This window comes from Mustela erminea, chromosome 6 (genome assembly GCF_009829155.1).
Source record: "Mustela erminea isolate mMusErm1 chromosome 6, mMusErm1.Pri, whole genome shotgun sequence".
Taxonomy (NCBI): Eukaryota; Metazoa; Chordata; class Mammalia; order Carnivora; family Mustelidae; genus Mustela; species Mustela erminea.
This window is the reverse complement of record NC_045619.1, coordinates 6,846,742-6,862,881: the sequence shown is the minus strand read 5'-3', so window position 1 is coordinate 6,862,881 and position 16,140 is coordinate 6,846,742. Positions and strand designations below refer to the sequence as shown.

At 53.4% G+C, this 16,140-nt stretch overlaps 1 protein-coding gene across 1 annotated transcript; it reads left to right on the top strand.

The window, feature by feature from the left end:
• Nucleotides 1–277: 277 nt before the first annotated feature.
• Nucleotides 278–15,853, top strand: CCDC134 (coiled-coil domain containing 134). The gene is made up of 7 exons (XM_032346104.1): nt 278–439; nt 2,180–2,298; nt 3,140–3,261; nt 3,460–3,544; nt 5,560–5,741; nt 6,025–6,096; nt 13,449–15,853. The coding sequence occupies exons 2-7, from the start codon at nt 2,196–2,198 to the stop codon at nt 13,572–13,574; spliced, it is 690 nt and encodes a 229-aa protein (XP_032201995.1). The 5' UTR covers nt 278–439; nt 2,180–2,195; the 3' UTR covers nt 13,575–15,853.
• The last annotated feature ends 287 nt before the right edge of the window (nt 15,854–16,140 follow it).

Genomic DNA, 16,140 nt, shown 5'->3' with positions numbered 1-16,140 from the left:
AAAAAAAAAAAACAGTGCTAGTGGACCCACCAAACTGGTTGCGTCAACTACAGTTTAAAAGATACTGTCAGCTTATGAAAAGTTTCGGTCAGGGCCCCGGTCCGCTGACGCGCCCTTTGACTCGGGCCCAGACCCCACGCAGGCTTAACTTCCTCCAATCTGACCGTGACAGGGCGACAATCGCGCCCCGGTCACAAGGTGGGCGGGACAAGACTCGGGTTTGCCGCGCTGGGGACCGGGCGGGGCGGGGCCGGAAGTGAGGTCAGCGGAGCGGCCGTCGCGGCCCGCGCTCATTGGCGGGGGCGCGCTCGCAGGTTCCTGCGCTGCTGCTGGCGCCTAGTGTGAGCTTCCGCGCCTCTGCTGTTCGCCCCGTGGACCCCAGAGCCGGGCTGCACACCGACGTCCTATCCGCACGCCTCTGACCGCACTGACCTGCCTGGTAGGTGGGGCCGGGGGTCCAGGGAGGGCGGGCTCCTAGTGGGGCTGGGGGGCAGGGACCAAGGGCCCCCGAACCTGCTGCGGGGGCTAGCGGATGAGATTCTCGGCTCCGGAGTCTTCTCGTCGGAAGGACTCGTTGACTCCTCTAGGAGCCCCAAAAGCTCGGGTCAGCAAGCCGGGTCCGCGAGCCCACTACCGCCATGTCCCCCTCACAGAATGGGTTCAGAGCCTCGTACCCAGCCGGGAAGAGCGCTGGGAACGCACGGGACGGGGAGCGGGATTGAGAGGCAGGGTCAGTGGGAGTACAGTAGATAAAGCAGGATCCGCCTCCACGCCGTCTGCTTTTTCGGTTTCCCTTTCCCGCTTCTCTCCTGCTGCGGTCGTTACCAGCTGTCTGATTCCCCCTGGCTTTAAGTTCTGCCCTAGCCCGCCCGGGTCGTTCTCTTGAGTCTAGAGCGTGACGTTGGAAGGCAGGTGGTCCTGGGCGAACTTGGACTACTCCTTCCCGTCCTGGAAGCTTCAGTTGTCTCATCCTCAGGCACCAGGACGGTTCTCTGAATGACCTCTGCAGGCTCTGTCAATCACTGAGCGTCTTTCCCCTGGAGCAGGTGTCCTGCTAGTACAGTGGCAGCTTTGAGGTAGCCTTTGCTTATCTAGAATCTCATTAGCCTGGGAATAGCTGAGTGTCTTTGGACAATCACCTCACTTTTCTGTGTCTTGGTTTCCACATTGGTAAAATTGGGCAGCTGTCACCTGACCACTGTGTTTCATATTCCACCCTGTCAGCTCCCTTATCCTTTTGTGCTTGTTTTACAGGTTTATTGATTGTCCCTTTCCCCTACTGGGGACACAAGGACGATGAATGCAGTGATTTTTGTTTGTCTTAGACACCAGTGTATTCCCAGGTCTCAAACAGTGCCTTGAATGTGGAATTTAAAAATTAATTAGGGAATAGTGCTTGAGTAGGAACAGGTGTGGCTTGTGGTGCCTGTGGTTCCACAGTGAGTGAGTGGCAGGCAGCCTTCTTACCCAAGACTGTGCACTCTCCTTTCCTGCCCCAAAACCCTTCTTCCATTCTTTTTTTTTTTTTAAGAATTTATTTTTAAGTAATCTCTACACCCAGTGTGGGGCTCGAACTTAGAACCTCAAGATCAAGAGTTGCATGCCCACTGACAGAGCCAACCAGGTGTCCCCTTTCTGTTCTGATGACAGAAGTCAGAGAGGGAGGGAAACTGAAAGTTTTCACATCTCCCCTGACTGCCTGGGCTTCTGTAACTGGACATCTTCCTGGGGCCCAGGATGGGGTGTATTGAAAGGGAATGATAATGACCAGACCCCCCTTCCCCAGGCACAATGCCTCACCCAGTCCTTTCTCCCTACAGTAGGGAGAAACCTCTGTTTTACAGGTGAAAAAGCTGAGGCTCAGGCTGAGCAATTTGCCCCCGGGCCCACAGTCAGAGGCTGAGCCAGGGCTCCAGCCCAGAGCTCTAGACGCTGACCCTGTGCCCTAAGCGTTCCTATGTTGCCAATATTATCTATATATCCCTCCTACCATCCCACAGTGTTTATGGAGTGTCTGGTGGTCACAGGCTCCGGGCTGAGACTAGTGTTCCAGGGCTTCCCAAAGCTGGGTGCCTGGTATCTGGAGGCCATGGCATGTCGGGAAGTTGCTGTTCACCTGCACTCTTTATTTTATAAAACCAAGCTCTGGATCTCACCCCTCTCTGGGTTACTTTCCTAGTCCTAGGATCTTGGATATGGATCTTCTTCAGTTCCTGGCCTTCCTCTTTGTCCTGCTGTTGTCTGGGACAGGAGTCACAGGAACCCTGAAGACCTCCCTGGACCCGAGCCTGGAAATCTGTATCCTTTGCCATGGGAGGTGGTGTTAATAAGCTGTTTCTGAAGTTGTCTATAAACAGTCTTTCTGGACCCACAACCACTTGGATTTCAGGGTTGGAGCAGACCCAGTCTATGGGAATGGAAGAAAAGGTGAGGTGTTCTAACCAACACTTGATCGAGTCAGTTCTCTTCTAAACCTCAGTTTCCCCGTATGTTGAATGGAAAAAACAAGGCGTACTTGTTCTGAGGATTGTGCGTGTGCTTTGCATCTTATGGGGGAGACCCTAGGTGGAGACTTAGGCCCTGGCATCCTCAGCTACCTTGTCTGGGGCCAGACTCAGAGACACAAAGAAGAGTCAGGACCGGTCAGTCCGTGGCTTTGAGGAACTCACAGACCTCATGCTCTTCTCTTCAGTTGGCAGTTTTATGAACCATGGTTGGGGAAGAGGGTCAGGGAGAAACATGGTGGTGTGGCTTTTGAACTGGGTCTTGAGAGTACAAACTCATGGAGGGGTGGGGGGTGGTGGCATCCCAGGTGAAATGTACAGTGTAAGCAGAGAGGAGGTTCTGGAAATAGTGAATGGTTGCAGCAGGTGGCAGGAAGACCATAGGGAGGTTGGCAGGGAGCCAGGTGGTAAGGGTTGGATTCAGGGTGTCGGATATAGAATCTTACATGAAATGGATGCCTATGCCTCCCAGTTTGTCTCTTCCCTGGTGGTGGGGGACAAGGGGGGGTATCTCAGCCGTGGGCATCTCCGGCCCTTGCAGACACTTTCCGGTTGGGAATGGGCCCTCTGGACTGGGACCACTGGATCGTCCAGGCAGGAGTATGGGTGCCAGCCCTTAACTTCATGCTGCTCAGACAAGAAGATGTTTGAGGTGAAACGGCGAGAACAGCTGTTGGCACTAAAAAACCTGGCACAGCTAAACGATGTCCACCAGCAGTACAAGATTCTTGACGTCATGCTCAAGGGGCTCTTTAAGGTGCGTGTGGGCGTGGGGCAGCTCACGGCAGGCCCAGTCTTTGATCTGGGCACTGAAGGATGGGTAGGAGCTCCCTAAGGGCCTGGTGTTCAGGGAAGGGGGACTGTATGCACAAAAGATTTGAAATAGGGTTTAAATAAATAGGGCCATCTGTGAAGGGCTCTGCCAAGCCACTCAGCCTGGGTGGGGTTCCCTCAGGTGCTGGAGGACTCGCGGACAGTGCTCATTGCTGCAGATGTGCTCCCAGATGGGCCCTTCCCCCAGGACGAGAAACTGAAGGATGGTATGGTCTTCCCAATCTTACTCCCCACTCCTCCCCACCACCTTGACCTTCCCTAGCTGCTCCTTCCCTCCTATTCTCAACGCTTTTTTTCTCTGGAAGTATCCGCTTAGAACACCTTCCAAGGGGTCCCCTTGGGTATATGGATAATTAAACCATATTTCTCTGGTCATTTCTGGGCTTCAGAGCCAGTTTCTGGATATAGTTCTTTGTACTGTCCTGTGCTGGGGGCAAGGGAAACAGGGAGAAGCCTCTGCCTATGACCCCACCTTAGGGATTCTTGCCTTTTCTACCATCCTGACCCTTGCGGTAGAGAAGGCAAGGGTTGTTCCCGTTTATAGGAAAAAAAAAACCTAAATTCTATTGAAGAGAATGGCCAGTGGGGGCAAGTCAGAGTGCTCTTTACTGCTGTTTGAAAGCCTCAACCCCCTTAAATCCTTTTTGAGATAGGATGGGAAGAATACACAAGTAAAATAATGTCCTGTGTCCCTTCATCCACTCTTCTAAGAATTCTCCTGGGGTAATTCCTCCTCCCCATGTTAACCGATCATAGTCTAACAATCAAACTTGTTAGATTACACTGTCTGAGAGAGGATGGAAATAGCATTTATATATCAGATGGGGGGCACTCTACAAACACCACCTCGGGTCTCCACTCTAACTCTGAGGAAGGTACTATAGCCCCCGTTTTCCAGATAAAAAGAGAACAAGGGGTTTGCTCTTGCAAACCTGTAACCTAAGCTAACTCCTGAGTTCTTTGAGATTTAAGGCTGTTCTGAAACCCAGAGGTTTCTGTTCACCAGACTTGGACCCAACCTGGCATATCTTTGGAGGAGTCTGCTTATCTCTCTGTGTGTCCTGGCTGATGCTGGGAGAGTTGCCTGGGCCTTATCTGCAGGGATGGCTCAAACAGGAACTTCAGCGGGGCTGGGAGTATTCGATTTCATGGTAGCCTAGATGGGGGGAACCTCCCGCCACAACCACTACGGACACACTGACTTAGTCTGAATTGTTGACCAGAGGAAGGACGTTAGTGGGAAAACTGGTGAAATTCAGATAAGGTCTAATGATTAGTATCGATGTTAATTCCCTTGTTTAGATAGCTGTACAATGGTTACGTAAGATGATGACATTAGGGGAAACCAAGTCAAGGAATTTTGTGATGGAAGTCTAAAGTTATTTTAATATACATCTCAGGAGGCATTTGGAATAAAATAAAGGGGTGCCTAGGTGGCTTAGATGGTTAAGCATCTGCCTTGGGCCCAGGTCATGACCTCAGGGTGCTGGGATTGAGTCCTGCCTCGGGCTCCCTGCTCAGTGGGGAGTCTGCTTCTCCTCCCTCTGCCTGTACCCTGAGCTCATTTGTATGCATGCTCTCTCTCTCTCTCTCTCTCTCTCTCACACTCTCAAATAAATAAATAAAAACCTTTTTAAAAAATAAAAATAATATAAAATTGGAAAGATTTTTAAAAAAGAGCAAAAAGCCCCTCCTGTGCTCCCCAGTGATCCTAACAGACCTGCCCTTCACATGCAGTGTAGTTGTGTTAACACTGGGGCCTGGCTCTGGGTATCTGGAGGTCAAGTTGGGGAAGTCAGACCCAGCCACGCCCCACATGACACATGGGTCTTCATGTGCAAAATAGCACCCACCCCTCTGGTCCCCACCACAAATGAGATACAGGGGACAGAGCATGGCCCTTGGAGTCAGACCTGGGTTTGCAGCCCACCTTTGCCACTCACCCACCATCTGAGCCTCAGTTTCCCGTCTGTACAGAAGGAACAGCAGCCACATCTCCCTGGAGGTAGTTTTGAGTTTTGACTACCTAGTGGTCACTGGTGGACATAAAGCCTTTATAGCAGGCACTGCACACGTGGTCAGCCCCTGCAGAGAGCGGGCACTGTTCCCTTCTCTGATGAGTAGGCTTAGTGGGCTTCGGTTCCCTGAGGGGTGGCTGGGGTGGCCAGGCAGGCAGGAGAAGGACGTCTGCCCAGGCCACTCATCAGGATCCTCTCGCCAGCTTTCTCGCAAGTAGTGGAGAACACGGCCTTCTTCGGTGACGTGGTGCTGCGCTTCCCGAGGATTGTGCACCACTACTTTGACCACAATTCCAACTGGAACCTCCTCATCCGCTGGGGCATCAGCTTCTGCAACCAGTCGGGCGTGTTTGACCAGGGCCCCCACGCGCCCATCCTTAGCCTGGTAAGGACTGGCTGCAGCAGAGGAGGTGCGGGGGCCCTCTGCCTGGTGGTGTACCGCGAACCTCGCATCTCTGCCTTCAGTGGCGCTCGAATGTCAGCCCCAGGTTGTGGTTTCTGTGATGAGGCTCAGGGCACCCTGAGATCCTGTCTCAAGGGGTTCTGTGCTGACCTGGGTCTGTTCCACATCTGCCTAAGCCTTGGGCCTGGGTCCCACCGTGGAGGGAGTGGCCGTGGATAAGGAGTCAGGAGAAGGCAAAGGATGACTAACTCTTCCTCATCCACAGATGGCCCAGGAGCTGGGGATCAGCGAGAAAGACTCTGACTTCCAGAACCCATTTAAAGTAGACCGCCCAGAGGTAAGCTGCTGGAACCGATGGCCGTGTCTACTCTGCCTCTGCGGGGTCATGGGCAGCCAGGTCATGTAGGGGCTGGGGCACCTTGAGTGGAGCACGAGGGCTTTCGACTTGGAGCCAGACTAGTTTGGGTCTGGATGCACGTACCATCACTCGTTCCTTGGTACCTTTGGGCAAGCTGCTGCCCCTGTCCTAGCCTCAGGCTCCCTGTCTTTTCATGGGGTACAGACCCCAGCTGTCGGGGGGCAGTCAGAAGCTGTGAACGCACCATCCCTGTGTACACTAGGCATCCAACATCAGGTGGACACCGGGGAGGTCAGGCCCTGTTTCTCTGCCCTTGAGCCTCTGAGTGCTCAGCCTGGCTTCTGTCTCACATTCCTGCATATGCTTTCATCCTAGGGAGCTGAGGTGGGCTCTGAGGGCTGAGGCTGCAGGGTAGGGTCACAGATGGGGACACATAGCAGGGAGAGGAAATCAGAGGTGACAGGGCAGGGCAGCAGGGGCAGGAAAGGCTGGAGGACTGGACTTGTTAAATCACAGCCTCTCCTCTGGTACAGGGTGGAGTGTCAGGGTCCATGAGGGTCTAGGACTTTAGCAGCTCCTGCTTCATGGATGCTGATGGGTCAGAGACATCAGAGTTCATTGCAGCAAAAGCAATATGTAGGCTGTTGGCCTGGTCATGTGGGCTCCCCTTGTTCCCCAAGTCACCCAGGGATGACCCAGGAGCCCAGGCAGATACCATGCTGTGGTGGGTTTGCATGAAGCTGAAGAATACTAAGTTTGGGATATTCACGGCCACAGCCTTCAGAATGAATAGAAGCAGACCTGCTCTTTGGGGGAAGTCATCATGTCACCCTTCCAGGTTGTTCTCTGCAAGCTGTCCTGACAGAAGGCCCAGACAGAGTGATCAGGGCTCTGCTTTCTTGGGGAACCCGGTAGAATATGCAGGGATGCTCAGGGCCTTGGTCGATTGCCTCCCCCATAGTTCACCCCACAGCCCTCTTGGCTTAACTTAAATTTCCGCATGAACATGCGGTTCAGTTCTGATTGATCTCGGAGGTAGAGGCTAGCATCACATATGTTCAGTTTGTCGCGTACGGCCATTGGATTAAGGCTGCCATCAGCAGGACACTAAGCAGCGGGATGAAGCCAGCCTGCTGTGTTGATCTCAAGCCCCCAGTGTCACAGACTCAGCCAGCTATGATAAGTCTTGCGCGGGCCAGTAGGTCTGAGACGAGTCAGTTACCCATTACCATCCACGCAAGAGTTTAGACTGACCTGCTGATCTTTGATGTTATTGTCAGTAATTACAGGGAGCAGTAGATGGACCCAGAGCAATCCTTGTCCCCAATAAAGGGACATTCTTTTTTTTCTTTATTTTAGAATGTGTGTACATGCTTGTGCTAGTGGGTAGGGGGTGGGGTGGGCAGAGGGAGAGAGAGAATCTTTTTTTTTTTTTTTTTAAAGATTTTATTTATTTTTTTTTTTGACAGACAGAGATCACAAGTAGGCAGAGAGGCAGCCAGAGAGAGAGGGGGAAGCAGGCTCTCCGCTGAGCAGAGAGACCTATGCAGGGCTCGATCCCAAGACCCTGAGATCATGACTTGAGCCGAGGGCAGGAGCTTAACCCACTGAGCCACCCAGGCGCCCCAAGAGAGAGAGAAAATCTTGAGGCGGCTCCACACCCAGCATGGAGCCTGACATGGGGCTTTGGGCTCCATCTCACACCCTTGAGATCATGTCCTGAGCCGAAATCGAGAGTTGGTTCCTTAACCGACTGAGCCACCCAAGTGCCCCAGTAAAGAGACATTTCATGGCCCACTGTCTCCCACACGTTACTACTTGATTTGAGTCACCATTATATTATTGGCCTGAGCCCTGAGGGCAACGTCCCTACGGAGCTGCAGCCTCAGTTGCCCTATTGGCATAATGGAAGGTCACTCAGGCGTCGGGAGAAGCAGATGCATGTGTATCTGTCAGATTCAAACAGGCTGTGCTGCTGAGTATGTCTGCACAGGGTCCCTTTGGGAGTTGCCTTTGATGGCATCAGGCAGGCGCATTAGAGTAGTTCACTACTGACCATGTCCCTGTGAGTTTTCCTGTCACAGGGTTGAGAGTGAGACATCCAACAGCTGATTAGATTGTCAGCTGCAGCTGCCCCTCAGCTTGGGCAGACGCTAGGGTTGTTTGCCAGGTGGTGGTGCTGGATCTGAGAGACCAAGAGGAGTAATTGTTCCCTCCCCAGATGCTAAGATTGCTGCCACAAGGTCAGGATGTCACTTCCCAGGACATGTAATTTCACTTTTCTCCAGTCATCTGCTACTCTCACCTGGACCTTTGTTTTATTCAGAAGGGTCAGCTATGAATGGGACAAGGGCATTTTTACAAAACAATCAGAAACACATTGTATCTTCCATCTTGGGCCACATGGGCCACCGTAGAGGTACTTGGAGGGAGCATACTCAACCGAATGGTCGTTATCCTAATGATCTCAGGACCTGCTATCCCAACCAGCTCCTCTAGGTAGTAAAGCCAGAAATATGGAGCCCCCTGCCCCGTGCCCATCCACAGCGGCAGGTTTGCTGCCGCTTCCGGCACAATCCAGTACAACTGGGCAGCGGAGTCTTGCTCAGTGTTTTGATTCTGGTTGGTCTCATCAGAGAGTGGGCCTTAGGATGGACAACTGACCAACTGAGCTGGACTGTTAAACCGTCCACCACAGTTTGTTTCCATGGTTTGTGGCCCCAGAGAGGAATGGTTGATCTGCCCGTCTGTTGTCTTCTAAGTGGCAGGCCAGATGACTAGGACGCTAATGACAGTCGGTAGAAATACACTGTGCGTGGTGTTCAGAGTGCCATCTAAGCGAGGGTGGTGGCTTCACGTTTGGATCAATATCTGACTGGCCCTGATGGCATTTAGTCTTCCAGCATTGTCACTGGGACTGGATGGCCAGTAGACACCAGTGTCTGGGGTTCCCGAAAGCATCCCCAAGTTTGATGAGGACTGAGTGTGTGGTTGTGCTTGTGGCTGTAATTTATTACAGCAAAAGGATACAGCACAAAATCGGGAGAGGGAGAAGACTCATAGGGTGAAGTTTGAGGGAAACCAGGTGCCGACCTGCACGAGCCCTCTCCCAGTGGAGTTCCCCAGGAGCATACGTGGGACACGTGAGAAATTGCCTGTCAGGGAGGCTCATTAAAGACTCAGCTCGGGGTGCCTGGGTTGTTCAGTCGGTTAAGCATCTGTGTTTGGCTCAGGTCATGATTCCAAGGTCCTGGGATTGAGCCCGGTGTCGGGCTCCTTGCTCAGCAGGGAGAAAGGAGCTTCTCCCTCTCCCTCTGCTGCTCCCCCTGCTTGTGCTCTCTCTCTTTCTAATAAATAAATAAAATCTTTAAAGAAAAAATAAAAAAGACTCCGTGCCCAGAGTTTTTATTGGGAGCTGGTCACTTAAGCACCCTCTGCCTAGTACATTCTAGAACTCCCAGGAGGAAAGCAGGTGTCAGCATAAACCACATTGTTTACAAAGTAGGCTCAGTGCGCCACTCATTGATTAGGGCAGTGGGAGCCTCCCCCACCAAATCCAGGTTTCCAGACACTAGCCAAGATCCCAGCTTAGAAGCAGTCCTTTTGAAGACTAGCAGTGAGGCCAGCTATGTTAACTCTTCTGGATGGCACCATTAGCTCTTAATGTAGGTGAACGATCAGTGGACCCAGCATGAGTATTTAGGGGAACCTTTGAGTCAAGGGCCCCCTTGAACCAGTGGCTTTGCTTCAGGCGGCAGAATGGGGGATGGGGGTTTCCCTACCAGGGTTGCTGCTATCACCCTGTCACGTAACGTCCCTCGAGCTTGTCTGCTTCCGTGGCGACCCTGATAAATGGTCGGTGTAAGAACAGTCAGGGCATACCCAGCAAGAATATGCAGGGACACTCAAGGTCATGGCAGATTGCCTTTCCCAGGGAGGGGCACCCACAGAGAAGCCTTATAGCTGTGACACCAGCTCTCCTTGCCCCGTAGGTCATGAATGCCTCTGGCACAGGAGGAGGGTGAGACCATGAACCAGAGGGAACAGGTTCTAGGGTAGATGTCCTAGTGTGCTCTGCTTGGAAATAAGCATAGCAGCAACATCTGTGCCTTACTTGTCATTGGCTGAGGACGGTCTCAAGCTTTGACTCACTGTTTGGCCTCCAGTGTGGACCTGTGCCAGCAGCAGCAGCTCCCCGCATGCACTTCCTATGCCAGGGAGTACTGTGGGAATCCTCGCCTGCTGCTCACGTACCTGTCACTGAACAACCCCGCTGCCCCTGTCCAGACAGGGCTGGCCCTCTCCCTGCTCTTCCTGTGCTTATGGTCTGTTGGGGAAGGCAGCAGGGAAACAGTCCTGATCTTGCGTGATCACCACACTAGGGGAGGAGGGAAGCATGGTGAGCTGTGGAACTGCTAACAGGGAACCTGACCCTGCTGCAGCAGGTGGGAGGTGGAGATAAATAAGACTCTGGGATAAATAAGACTTGAGGGGTGGACCAGCCTGGGGAGGACCTTCCAGGCAGAGGGACTAGTTAGTTGAACCAAGGCTCAGAGGCCTAGCACCTGCATTTATCATTCCGTGAGCATCTCCTAAATCCCAGCCACTAAAGAAGCCACCGACTAGCCCTGCTCTCCTGGGACAGAGTCGATAAAAAACATATAATATAGTAGGTGGTGAAAAAAAAGCAGGGGAATATGGGTAAGGATTCAGGGATAAGGTCCGTGGAGATATAATTGCTACTTCATGTGACTCAGGCACAGAAGGTCTTACTGAAAAGACCCGAACAAGGCGAGGGAGCCAGCCGTCTGTCTGGGGGAAGAACATTCCAAGCTGAAAGAGCAGCAAGTGCAAAGGTCCTGAGTTAGAAGCATATTTGGGGGAGGGGAGGATGTGAGAAGATAAGGTCAGAGTAGGCCAGATCACAAGACCCTTTGCGGTGGGGGGGGGGGGGGTTCTTCTCAGGGGCTTTGGCATTTCCTCTGAGACACATGGAGAGTGGGGTAATGGGCTCTGACTAACTCCCTTTAAGGGATCAGCCTGGCTGTTGTGTGGGGGTAGTTTAGGGGACCAGGGTGGGAACAGGGACACTCATGAGGCTACTGTGCTTGTGCTTGTGCATGTGGGAGTTAACGGTGGCTTAAACCAGGGTGACAACAGTGAGGGTGGCGAGATTCTGGTTGTTTAGAAGACAGAGCCAATAAGATTTGCTAAGGAAGCAGATGTGGCATGAGAGAGTCATTAAGAAGGACTAGAAGACTGGGGCGCCTGGGTGGCTCAGTGGGTTAAAGCCTCTGCCTTTGGCCTAGGTCATGATCCCAGGGTCCTGGGATCGAGCCCTGCGTCAGGCTCTCTGTTTAATGGGGAGCCTGCTTCCTCCTCTCTCTGCCTGCCTCTCTGCCTGCTTGTGATCTCTGTCTGTCAAGTAAATAAATAAAAATCTTTAAAAAAAAAAAAAAAGAAGAAGAAGAAGAAGAAGAAGGACTAGAAGACTTTCAGCCTGCACACATTGGAAGAAGGGGGTGCTGTTTTCTAAAATGGGCAGACTGTGGTGGGACCGGGTTGAGGCCTGGATTGTAGATCAGATCTTTGTTTCTGGACGTGGTGAGCATCTGAATGAAGATGTCAAGGAGGCGATTGGAAATTCGACTCTAGATTGGGGGTTGAAGCTCCGGCTACAAATGCGAGTCATGCTGTGAAGGAAGGTACAGAGAGCCACGGCACAGGTCCTGTCCCATCACCCCAGGGCAGATAGAGCAGTGACCGGAGGGCTGAGGTCTGGGATGTGCCTGCAGGTAGATGTGGGAGCACGGGGGGGGGGGGGGGGGGGGGGGGCAGCAAAGAAGTCCCAGAATGACAGTCAGCGTGAGAGTAGAAACCGGGAGAGGATTGTTTCCTGGAGACCCTGTGAGGAGAGCGTAGCAAAGAGGGAGTGAGCAGCTTGTAGAATCTGCTGGAAGGCTGAGAAGCATGAGGCCTGAGAACCGGCCCCTGCATTTAGGATCATGGCCAGTAGCCATCAGAGATCCTAATACAAGCTGTTTTGGTGGAGTGGTCGGGACAAAGATCAGATTCGAGAGAGTGAGAGGCAAGGAGGTGGGCACGGCAAGCGCCGACTTCCTTCGAGGAGCTTCCTTTTCAAGGGGCGCAGACCAGTGGGAGAGTAGCTGCAGGGGGTGTGGATTCCGGGGGAAGTTTTCATCTGGTGGGAGAGACCAGGCGTGTTGACGGGGACAGCATGTCAGCCGGGAAGAGCTGGTGGTGCAAGGCCAGGAGCATGTCAGCCGGTGGGGAGAGGATCTGGCACCCAGGGGAAGGGTCGGCCTTGCCTCCAAGAGCAGCGTGGGCACAGAAGCAGCTGGGTTGGTGTGGAGGTGGGAGCTTGTGGACGTTGTCTGGTCAGTGCCTCTGTCCTCTGGCGATGGGGTTAGCGATAGGAGAGATGGAGAGAAGTAGGTGAGTTTGAGACAAACTTAGGAGGTACCATGAGCTGGGCCTTGGCCAAGGACTCTGTGCAGAAGGGGAGAGGTGGGGGTGCGGAACCCTGCTGTTGGCGAGGACAGGGACACTGGAAGAGGACTGGGTTTTGGGGAGATGGAGTCATGGCAAGTCTGGGGCACATCGGGGACATCCTAGCGGCCTTTAGATACGGAGATGCTGGTTTGAGCGGTAACTGACACCTAACAGAAGCCAGGGCTTCAGATGAGCGGGTCTGCGGAGAGCAGAGTGCCTCCCCTGAGGTCCTCCTCCCACCCTGGCTCGCCCTGGCTTCCTCTCTCCTTGCCAGGACCACCGTGCATGCACCCCGGAAGCCGTGAGCCTGGGCACTACCATCTTCTTTTCCACCCCCTTTCAGGCTCTGCCAGTGTGATGTCTGGCGCGCCGCTTCCTATGGCTGTACTCCCATTGCCTGGGCTTCTCTGCAGCTTGTTCCCCGGCAGTGGGACGTCTGTGGTCTCCTGCTCTCGCTGGCTGCCTTCCCCCTTCAGGGGTGTGGCGGGGGAGGGGGTGTCTGTGGTTGTCGGGGGCACTCAACCCCCTCACCCCGAGAGGAGGAGCCCCATGTAGGTTCACACCTCAGCACCTGCCCCTCTGCCTGGAATGTCCTTTTCTTCGCTCACCCTGTCTGCTTGGGGAGCTCCTGGTTATGTTTTTTTAGACCCTCTGAACAGCTTTCCCCAGGCTCATTGAACTGTCTCCTTGTCCGCGGGCTCCCTGAGGGCAGAGCGTGTGTCTAGGCCATCTTCCTGCTGCCACAAGCCCATAGCAGCCTGGCTCAGCGCAGACTCTTCACTGCTGGTAGACTAAACCAGACTGCTCTGTTCTCTCAGTTCATTTCCAGCACCGACCCTTTCCAGAAGGCCCTGAGGGAGGAGGAGAAACGCAGGAAGAAAGAAGAGAAGCGGAAAGAGATCCGAAAGGGCCCGCGGATCTCAAGATCCCAGTCGGAGTTATAGCCGGGAGCAGCCCAGGGCTCAGGAGGAGACCAGTCTGGAGGAAGAGACAGAGGCATCGACTGGTGGTGAGAGCTGGCCCATGTGAACGGGGAGGGGGCGTTTGCTCAGCCCCCGTGGTGCCGGCTCTGCGCCCTAACAGAAGTGACTGGGCCACACAGGGCTGGGTTTCCTTCCAGGGGCCTCCCTGGAGAGGGTGCCAGTGGGGTCTTCAGAGGATGCCATGCTGCAGATCAAACCATCTCCAGATGCCGGGGGAGGCTGGAAGGATCCCGGGCTGGACTCTCCCTTTGGGTCTGGACCACTGGCCAGCTGGCTGCCACCCTTCATGAGAAGGCAGCAGCATCGGGCTCTAAGCCACTTGTAGAAGTGCTGTGCCTGCTGCCGGTCCCACCGTGGCACTGAGCTGCCGGGCACAGGTCGCAGCCCTCTGCAAAGACAAAGTAAAAGCCAGCAAATCCTCTGGGCTAATGGAGGCTGGTTTGGGCCCCAGGGAGCTGGGAACCCTTTCATGGGGCAGGGACCTGGCAAAACAGTGAAGCAGGGGCTTGGTTTAGGTCTCCTCTACCCTTCAAAGCACTGTCCTTCATGAAGAAGCGTCCCGGGGTTTAGCCAGGGACTTTAGAGCAACATGATCTCTGTCATCAGATACTGGCGACAGTCCATGAACAGGTGCAGGGTAGAATCAATGTGTTGGCTCTGACAACCCTAGGAGGCCCTTGGGCTATGGGTAGGGGATGTGGCGACAGGCTGTAGCTCTGCAGGACGCTGTGCTTTGTCATGGCTGGGCTGCCCCAGGCTGGATTGGTCAGAGGGCTCCCCATGGCAGAGACCAGGGGACACAGAGCAGGGAATTAGGCCCTGAATGGGCAGCTACCCTTTAATCATGTCCCTCCCAGGCAGAGGAAGGAGAGGCTCTGGTGGGGATTCCAATTCAGTCTCTGACTTGCCAAGCTAGGTCGGCGTCTTTAAAGGGGAGAGACACATGACCATCCCAGAACCCTCCAGCACCCCCACACTGACAGAGTCCAAGAGAGACAGGAGTTTGTCTCAGCCCCTATACTTGCTAAGTGACCCTGGCGCAGCCCTTCTCTGCGCTGTGGCTTCATTAGCAAAACGGATTTGACAATGTCTGAACCCTCTCTTCTGCCCTAAACTGCTTCTCTGAGGCCGGGGCCCAGCTCCTCAGGGACAGATGTTTTCTAATGGTTTTTCTATCATCCTTTAGGTTTGCTGAGCATCTCTGTAGGCACAACAAAAGAGAGGGGCCCCATCTTAACCCCTCTTCACCTCTGTCCCATCTGGCGCCCCTATCCTTCTAGGCTCTCCATCTTGGATAATTCCTTTGTCTCCATCCTCAGATGGGCCCAAGTTTTCCCATCTGACACCTTCAAAGAAAGAAACGGAACAACTCTGCTCTACCTTTCTCTTTCTCTTTGATGCCACTAGTAACTGTGGTTACTAGTTCCGGAAACTCTGCCTCAAGTCTTAACTGCAGGCAGAGCCTTCCCACTTCCTTGTCAGGAGGTGTAAAGGCCCCAGGGCACTTGTCCTTCTTCCTTGCACCAGGGTTGGGTCCTGTGGGCAATGTGCCATCAACCAGATGCACCAGCCTGCATGGGAGTTGTGCTGATGGAGGTGGAGGCCACTGTGACCAGAGGGAGCAGTGGGGCAGGGGGTGGGTTGGTTCTAGTAACCAGACTAGACTAATGCCAGGGGTGTCCAGTGGTGGCAACAATGACATCTTTAGTGGTGTTTTCAGCGTGTTCTTGGATATTGTTCCTGTTTGCTGAGCTTCCAGGTCCAATCTGAGGCACCCCTGGAGGGTCTGGGAGCCCCCTGTATCCTCAGAGGCAGGGTTTTTCAACAGTGGCACTATTTACATTTCGGGCCAGATAATTCTTTGTTGTGTATAAGAGAATGGGTGTTCTATGTGTTGAAGGATACTAGTAGCATTCTAAGCTTCTGCCTACCAGATGCTAGTAGCAGTCTCCAGACATTACTAGATGACCCCACGGGCAAAATCTCCCTGGTCCACAGCCCTTGTCCCTCCTTATCCCAGCCCCACATCTTCCTCCTGCTGTCCTGTCACTGCTCCCAGAGAGATGTTGTTGGAACCTCTTTGAGATGATCCTTCCAGGCTTCTGGGCTGCCATGCTGTCCTGGTTCTCTGTCCTAAGTCTGAGTCTGCTCTGTCTCTTCCTGATTCTTCCTCTTTCCTCACCTGCCCCTTAAGTGAAGGTTTTTTGTTTTTTGTTTTTAAGATTTTATTTATTTGTGAGAGAGCATAAGAGCATGAGCAGAGGGAGGGACAGAGCAGAAGCAGACTTCCCACCGATCAGGGACTTTGATGCAGGGACTCCATCCCAGGACCCCAAGATCATGACCTGAGCCAAAGGCAGATGCTAAACTGACTGAGCCATCTAGGTACCCCCAAAGCATTTTTTTTTTTAAAGCTTAGTCTCTCCTCTCTGCTCTTTTCTTTTTGGGAGCTGCCTCTTCTGAGACCCCAAAGCTGATGGTACTTGCCCTCTTGCCACTGATAACACTCTGTCCTCATGTTTCAGCT